Source organism: Scardinius erythrophthalmus, assembly GCF_964197995.2.
Source record: "Scardinius erythrophthalmus genome assembly, chromosome: 5".
In the NCBI taxonomy this organism is placed as follows: domain Eukaryota; kingdom Metazoa; phylum Chordata; class Actinopteri; order Cypriniformes; family Leuciscidae; genus Scardinius; species Scardinius erythrophthalmus.
The window spans coordinates 15,761,297-15,770,276 of NC_138225.1; the positions used below are offsets into that span (position 1 = coordinate 15,761,297).

The window sequence follows — 8,980 nt, forward strand, 5'->3', positions numbered from 1 at the left end:
AAGGAAATTCACCAGACACACTGAATGATAAAACTTGTTTATTTGTGTCAGAAGGATAGATGGGGATTTTCACAGTAAGCAAACCATGGGACAAAATAAGTCACAAAAAAACAGTTCACAATCAGCTAGTTCTGAAGTGAACGTGCTGATGGGACTTATAAAGAGGCATGTGGTGAAAATTAATAACTTTGCAAATAAGTTCTTTAATTAAAAAAAGCACACTGAAGCACAGAACAAGTATTGAGATTAGGCGTCTCTTGAGAGAAAAGAAGTGTTCAGTGCTGAGTGCTGATACAGTTCAGTTTCTGATTGATATTACAAGCTCACAAAAGCTCAATAGTTCATAACTCAGATGCTCTTGCTCTTCTATATTAGATCTGACGGGGTGTGCATGAGGGGGGGGGGGGGGGTCACTGGATCTGTTTTTGTATGTATTCGTATATATTATCATTCAGAATATGGGGTGAGCTAAATGTCTCACAGTTCACTGATGTAATTCTCTCATGCACTGAGATCAGTTCTTGGCAGTGGGACTGTGAGCGTACGTGTGCTTGTTCTCTTTTACCTTTGGCCTTTACAGTAACCTCTGCACTTTTAACTTCCAAAGCCGTGGCTCCTGCTTCATTTCTGCAGGCAGTTCAGTTTGTCCCTGAACTGAGTCAGTATCACAGCAACCAGACCCGCTGCCACGCCAACACCTGCCACAACGATGCCAATCATAGTGCCCACCGACTCTTCAATCACACCTGAGCAGGGATTTGATGAAAAAAGGTATAATCTCACTATAATCAATCATTGTCTCAGATGAATGACTGTAATTGGCTCCCTAAAAACAGTACTTAATATGTTCACTGTATTAGTGTATGTATATAGTGTAGGTCATATGTATTTTCTGTTCTCGTTTTAATTGTTAAAGTTTTAGCAATTTTGTTGTGAGTTTTTGTCTTTTTATTTTATTTTAAAAAGTATACATAATTTTCATTCATTTTTAATGAATCAGTTTTAGTTAGTTTAATACAAGTTAAACTACATAAAAAAGCTGGCAACCAGCTGGGAAAAAAAGTTTACGTTTCTTTCAGTTAATGTTTATTTTATTCAAGTAACAGAATTTTTTTTTTTTTTTTTTTTTATGGTTTCAATATAATTTAGTTAACTTTAATAGCCCTGATTTGAATTGCACTAAGGGAATCATAAAAGGGATGGCTCACCCAAAAATGAAAATTTGCTGTTAATTTACTCACCATCAGGCTATCCAAGATGTAGGTGTCTTTTATGTAAAGAAACATTTTAGCTAAAACCGTGGTCCTGGTGATTCTTATAATGCAAGTTACTGGGTGCCGTTACTACATTTTGTTTTGCCTGTATATGTTTTTTGACTCTCAAAGTAATGGTAGCGGTTGACTTGCATTACACGAATCAGCAGGAGGACCACGGTTTCAGCTAAAAATCATCTTTACTGTTCAACTCATGAAAAAAAAAACACCTACATCTTGGATGGCCTGAGGGTGAGTAAATTAACAGCAAATTTTCATTTTTGGGTGAACCATAAATATTTCTTAAATCAAGGTCTTCCTTGAGTTTTACAGGCCATAGATTCATTAAAAGATATATATATAAAAAAAAATGAACATAAAATTAAATTATCTGAATATTGGCTTGCACACTAATATCCATGCAATCCTAATTCTCTCTCACCCAGCTCTTTACGGATGCTGAGTTTGGTCCCACCTCCATGAAGAATAGTTGAGTTTGTTGATATGAAGGCACACAAATACAATCCTTGATCTTCCACTGAAATGTTCCTTAGTGTCATAGATAGATCTCCCAAAGGCAGATCACCAGACAAAAACACACGACCAGCAAACACATCTTCCACCGTCTCATTTCCATGTAGAACATTCCTCCTTTCCTCCAAATTCTGCACATACCAGCTCACCTTCTCCACAGCCAGTATTTCATCCACACCACTTTTTAAAAAACAGGGTAACATCACATTCTCCCCTTCCACAGCTTTTGCCTTTGGAGGCTGTTGTAAATATGACACCCCCTGTGGTCCTGGAGGACTGGCAGCAGGCAGAGCAGGTAAAGCATCTGTTGTGGACGTGATGAGGATGGTCAGGGGAGTTTGAGTGGGATTGGTGATAATGGACGCATTTACAAGTAGACAAAGAGAAAGAAGCCCACCTGTCAATAAAACATTATCATTTGCCAGTGCAATGATTATTCATTCAATGCATACCATATGTATAGTATACACTCACCTAAAGGATTATTAGGAACACCATACTAATACTGTGTTTGACCCCTTTTCGCCTTCAGAACTGCTTTAATTCTACGTGGCATTGATTCAACAAGGTGCTGAAAGCATTCTTTAGAAATGTTGGCCCATATTGATAGGATAGCATCTTGCAGTTGATGGAGATTTGTGGGATGCACATCCAGGGCACGAAGCTCCCGTTCCACCACATCCCAAAGATGCTCTATTGGGTTGAGATCTGGTGACTGTGGGGGCCATTTTAGTACAGTGAACTCATTGTCATGTTCAAGAAACCAATTAGAAATGATTCGAGCTTTGTGACATGGTGCATTATCCTGCTGAAAGTAGCCATCAGAGGATGGGTACATGGTGGTCATAAAGGGATGGACATGGTCAGAAACAATGCTCAGGTAGGCCGTGGCATTTAAACGATGCCCAATTGGCACTAAGGGGCCTAAAGTGTGCCAAGAAAAATCCCCCACACCATTACACCACCACCACCAGCCTGCACAGTGGTAACAAGGCATGATGAATCCATGTTCTCATTCTGTTTACGCCAAATTCTGACTCTACCATCTGAATGTCTCAACAGAAATCGAGACTCATCAGACCAGGCAACATTTTTCCAGTCTTCAACTGTCCAATTTTGGTGAGCTCGTGCAAATTGTAGCCTCTTTTTCCTATTTGTAGTGGAGATGAGTGGTACCCGGTGGGGTCTTCTGCTGTTGTAGCCCATCCGCCTCAAGGTTGTGCGTGTTGTGGCTTCAAAAAAACTTTGCTGCATACCTCGGTTGTAACAAGTGGTTATTTCAGTCAAAGTTGCTCTTCTATCAGCTTGAATCAGTCGGCCCATTCTCCTCTGACCTCTAGCATCAACAAGGCATTTTCGCCCACAGGACTGCCGCATACTGGATGTTTTTCCCTTTTCACACCATTCTTTGTAAACCCTAGAAATGGTTGTGAGTGAAAATCCCAGTAACTAAGCAGATTGTGAAATACTCAGACCGGCCCGTCTGGCACCAACAACCATGCCACACTCAAAATTGCTTAAATCACCTTTCTTTCCCATTCTGACATTCAGTTTGGAGTTCAGGAGATTGTCTTGACCAGGACCACACCCCTAAATGCATTGAAGCAACTGCCTTGTGATTGGTTGATTAGATAATTGCATTAATGAGAAATTGAACAGGTGTTCCTAATAACCCTTTAGGTGAGTGTATGTGAAAGAGTAGGCCTCATGAAAATGCACTTAATCTCTGTCACTTGGACGAAACTCAGTAACATCACATAAAAAAGATACATGTTTATTTGGCATATGTAAAGCGGAATAGTAACCAGTCAAGAACATTTTAACCAATCAAGGAAAATTCCCACATATACACTCTGGTGCTATAAATACAGTGGCTTACATAGCAGTGTTATGGTCACACTGAGTCCCTTTACTAAAATTAGAGACTCAAAAGTCACAAGGATTAAAATATCAAAAGTCCCATGTGGAGAGTAAATCCTCCAACCTTTACTTTATTCGGTCAGCAGAAGTCTAGTAGTCAGTTCAGAATTAATTCCTTCGATTTTTTGAATAAAGACTGAATTACCAATAAACAGACTTGACATGAGTCGCATCACGTAACTCAGTGAATTAAAAAATGTTAAACTGATATGACTAAAATATTGTAAGCGTATAACATTAATGCTGAAGCTAATGCAGCAGTAACCCTCTTTGCCTCGGTACAGTATAACATGTCTCTCTCTCTCTCTCTTATACTTCATGTCTTATCATTAATGTCTCAGAAAGTGCTGCTTCCATAAACACATGGAATTAAAATTACATTTACTGTGAAACAGACAGATTTAATGGCCAAATGACATTTCAAAGGTTCTAGTTAATAGATGCAGACTTTAGAAATGAGTTAAAATGAGTGCATACTGCTTTTTAATAGGTGAAGATGCAGTCTGTTTAGTGTAAAATATTTATGACCGTAAACTAATCCAGGCTGACGTGAGAGCAAGACATTTACACACGTTTATGAGGTTAGCTGCTGAAATTAGTTATGTAATGTGCTTTTTGTGGATATGATTGTTTGTGGAGGGAGGGAAAATATAAAGTCTGCTCTTTTGAGTTTTCTTGTTAATGTGTCAAGGTAAGTTAGTAGAACACAGAGAAATGAGAATGCCATAATGCTGAGGGAAATATATATAGTCTTACCTGTGAGGGCAGAGAGGAAAAGGTGACTAAGTAAGGTTCTAGAAGTTAAGAGACTGAGGAAAGCCATATCTGTCTCAGAGAAATGTCACACACTGACACAGAGCTGACAGAGCTATACTTTATCTCCCCCTCCAACACCACCACACACACACTTTGGTCCCTTTCCACCCACACACTTACAGTACTACCTATACCTACCTACCAGTGGTGTGCGGGGGTGTTTAAAAATAAGGCGCAAAATACTCATTCATTTTTATATACATATTAAATTTTTTTTTATGTCCCAGCTACACTTAATTTTCCTGTTTAAATAAACATTACATAAAAAGAGAGACCGAATACAATTCTATTTTGTATCTTTTCACTATGTAATTTGTTTAATTTAATATGTTTAATTTAATAAACCCAAGTATAAATTTCATCAAGTTAGTGTTTTTACGCATTTTTACATTTAATCCAAAATAATAACTAAAGGCAGTAACAATTTAAACAATATTGTCTGAGGGGTCTGTTAAAAGTCAATAGGCACAGAGGCACTGTTATGCTACTTCACCTGCGGGTGTCGCTGATGGACAGTGTTGCTTTACAAAAACAAGGCGTGTACACTTTTTAATGTCACATTTTGTAATATTTGCGTTGTTTTATTTTTGTAATATAGATTCTCTTCTCAACATATGCTATCTATCTATCTATCTATCTATCTATCTATCTATCTATCTATCTATCTATCTATCTATCTATCTATCTATCTATCTATCTATCTATCTATCTATCTATCTATCTGCGTCTGACTATTTCTGTATTCTGTCGTTGAACACAAATATGGCAAAGTGTTAAATATTGCACTCCGTTATGTGGCCGTAACAAAATTGAGTAGCTTGTCAGAGGGTCTCAGTATGTGAGCCCTCCAGAGTCTGCAAAGTATCTACAGATTCTATTACCGGGAGATCAGGCATGATGACAAATGGATGTGGTCTGTTGTGTTGAGAGATGTGCAGTATATGTGGCTATCCAGCCTGAAACTTAACTCTCCCTCACTCCACTGCGAAAGAAATGAGGAGATTAGAGAGTGGAATACTTGAAATGGAAGGTTTATGCACTTAGCAACACTAGAAAATAATGACGTCACCCATTCGAAAATTTGAGATGTGTCAAGGCCAACGAGAAAAGCTCTCTTGGAATCAAATCTACAGTGGAGCACTTGAAATGTAGCCTAAACTTTGCAGTTTGCAAAATGCAATTAAGATGATAGTGGAACTGTAGCTCAATAAAAATGATGCCTATGCTCTTTTGCAATAAATTCAAAACTCTCTGCAGGATGCGGTGCTGCTGACCTCTGCACCAGGGCAGAATCCAGGATGTTGGAATGACTTTTATTAGGAGTCCCACGGTCAGTAAACGTCTCTCTGGAAATTTCGAGTCTGATTAATCAATAGCGCCATCCAGCGTTCAGATATTTCTTAATATTCGCTGTCAGCCATCAACAACACTGATGACCTCGGTTGCTACTTTCAGCGCTCTCAGTTGTTTCACACACACACACACACACACACACACACACACACACACACACGCATCTGGCTTTTCAGTTATCGACTGTAGTAAAAATTACCTCGAAGGACTTCACAATGTTGTAGTGTTCGATGCTGTTAGGACGAATTTGTATATTATAACAAACTACTTTCTCTTAGCGGAATCTTTCAGATAACAAAGGTACATTTATATTTATTTAGCCTATGGTGAGTAGCTTAGCTGTGCAGGTACTGTAAATAAAAGCCCTGTCCATCTCTATGTTGCTGTCATACATCCATCATCTCAGAGAATGGCAGGCAATTAAAACAGTCCTTTTTATGTATTCCTCGAGCTGCATTTTAAGGTAGGCTATGTTTGTTGAGTGCATGCTGAAATGTGTGCATGACCTTTTACTGAAGGCCATTATGAATTTGAATGCATATGGCTCATGCTGTTTTAATGTGCAGGATATAATTATAAAGACATTTGTTTTACAGTTTATCATTACAAGGGTCACGTCACGCCCTGCTCTTTCTGTCTGTCTGTGCCTCTTTCAAATTGTTCAGCTTGTTCATGATTTCATTACAGAGTGTGTGTAAAGCAAACAGCAGTCACTGCAAAAATAGGCACACACAATTTATCTCGCGTGCTCCATCAGAGATAAAATGCATAACGTTGATGGGTAAACTGAGTTTCCGGATCATTATGTCATCTCTCAGTCAGACAGAGAAAGTCGGGCTCCACCCATATATGCATTAGACAGACAGACTGCATTAGACCAAGTGCATTAAGCCTAAAGGTCGGCTGCAGTATGTAGTGAGTGTGAGCGCTAATCATACACTGGCTTTTAACACACTCACTCCTCCAGTTAGTTCCGGTTCACTTTTAGTCTTTGCCAGAGAGAAGCTCAATATCAACTGCATTACTGTAAGGCATTACAGTAAGAGCTGCACTATCATGACAGAGCCTAGATAAGACTCCAGCGCCAGTGTGCTGCAAGATATTTTTACACACTAATGTTTGTTAAGTTGATTATGGGTGTCTTTTAAGGGATAGTTCAGCCAAAAATGAAATTCATTCACCTCATGTTGTTACAAACCCTTTCTCTCTTCTGTAAAACACAAAAGGAGAAATTCAAAAATGCAAAAGCACCATAAAAGTGGTCCATATGATGATTCTTTTTACATCACGTTTTCTTAAGACATAACTTAGTTTGTGTGAGGAACAGACTATACAATTTAAGACAGTGATAATCTTTCCCCTCCAGTGAGCTGATTCAAAAAGCTTATTTGTGAACAAATTATTCAGACTGGTTTCTTGAACCGGATCAAGGGATTCATTGAAAAAAATATGACTCAATGACCCAAAGAGAGCTCAAATGATCACAAGTGAATGATGACTTAAATTTAAGTTTGTTTCTCACATAAAGCTATGGTATCAGAAGACTTTAAGGCCCTGTTTACACCTGGTAGGCCTATTAAAATTTTGGCCTGGTGTTTTGGCCGATCCGATCACAAGTGGACGACAGAGGTAGTCGAAAATGCATGTAAACGCTATTTTGGTCGAATGTGTTCGAACAGCCACAAAAGGCTGCCAACTAAACATTATAGGAAGTGCGCTATCCAAATGGGATTTAACCTTTATCAGCTGAAGAGCCAAGTTTGGTTTGAAGACAAAAAAACCATACCAAGCACAATGTTCTCTCACTATTCCTGATTTCTAACACGCACTCACAGTGTTCGGCGTGGTCTTGCGGCTGTCATAGCAGAAACGAAAGGTTATTTTGTCCATTAGATTAAAAAATCTAAAAAGTTCATACATTCGCCCGCCCATAGACCGTCCCCTTAAAGAAATCAGGGCAGAAGTGGTTGAAAGTGGACAAAAGAGAAAGATTAAAATACCAGGTGTAAACGGGAATGTGTCTCCCTCGTCTACATGGGATCTGATCGACCAAAACGCATCTTGATCGCATCTTGATACTAGATGTAAACAGAGGCTACATATAACATAGCCTCGCTACTTTTATGATCATTTGATGGTGATTTTTCATTTTGGGGCAAACTATCCCTTTGCATGTGTGTGGTAGCTTTTTTCTTCTTAGCACTGTTTTAACATGGTCTGTGATTAATTGTATCCTCAGATGAAATACTCCCAAGCACAAACATAAGCACACCTGAGGTCCTGCGTAGCAACTGGGGGAATGGAGCCCAAATCAGCAGTTTATAAAGACCAGTTAGAAGGGATAAATTCCTCATATTTTGCTTGTGTAATCTGTTTACTTTGTTTTCCCTCAAACTATGAGGTCATAGCAGAAGAACACCTATTGCATTTCAAAGACTGTTTTATCAGCAAACTGCTGCTGGTAAAGCCTCTTTTACCTGAAAATGCCCTGTAGACTCTTGTATGTGTTTTTATTGTAGGCTAATCATGTCTGGTGTTTATGCCATTTTGAGATGCAAATTAGTTGAGAGTTATGCACATGCCTCTGATTTGGGGAAAACTGTCCTTGACATAAAGTCTTTTTTTCTATAGGACTTGTGTTGTTTTTATTAATCAAGTATTTAATCCACTTCTATGTTTGTGAAACTAGTTCCACTGTCATTTTGCCTTTGACAGGTGTCTAACCATACAGTAGGCAACCCATGCACTGGGTTTATGAGGGAACATTGTGTCCCTTCTGTTGGTTCAGGTCACCGCTTACAAGAAACCTGATCTCAGAGGGCGTGGTCACATCAAACGGTTTCACATATCTGAACTATCGCACAAGGAGGTCACATATCATCTCCACTGTGACTATAATTTGACCCTGACCTCCGAATATGGTTGCTAAAGATTGATGTGTCAACTGCTGAGTACCCATACAGCCAAGTTTGGGGTGAAGGAAGATAGAGAGTTATGAGCACTGTAAGCGATCTGATGACATGTATACTATTTAGAAGGACAGCGTTGGTCAAGACTCTGCTGTTACAAAGTATTTTGTTTCTTGATGGGATTGGAGACTCCAG

General features: G+C 38.9%; 1 protein-coding gene across 1 annotated transcript; it reads right to left on the reverse strand.

Annotated features, from left to right (window-relative positions):
• Positions 1-21: 21 nt before the first annotated feature.
• LOC308690779 (sodium channel regulatory subunit beta-3) lies at positions 22-4,580 on the reverse strand. The gene is made up of 3 exons (XM_081365464.1): positions 4,464-4,580; positions 1,696-2,184; positions 22-746 (listed from the first exon to the last, which is right to left on the reverse strand). Exons 1-3 carry the CDS (start codon positions 4,528-4,530, stop codon positions 622-624), a joined length of 681 nt encoding a protein of 226 aa, XP_081221590.1. The 5' UTR covers positions 4,531-4,580; the 3' UTR covers positions 22-621.
• Positions 4,581-8,980: the final 4,400 nt, after the last annotated feature.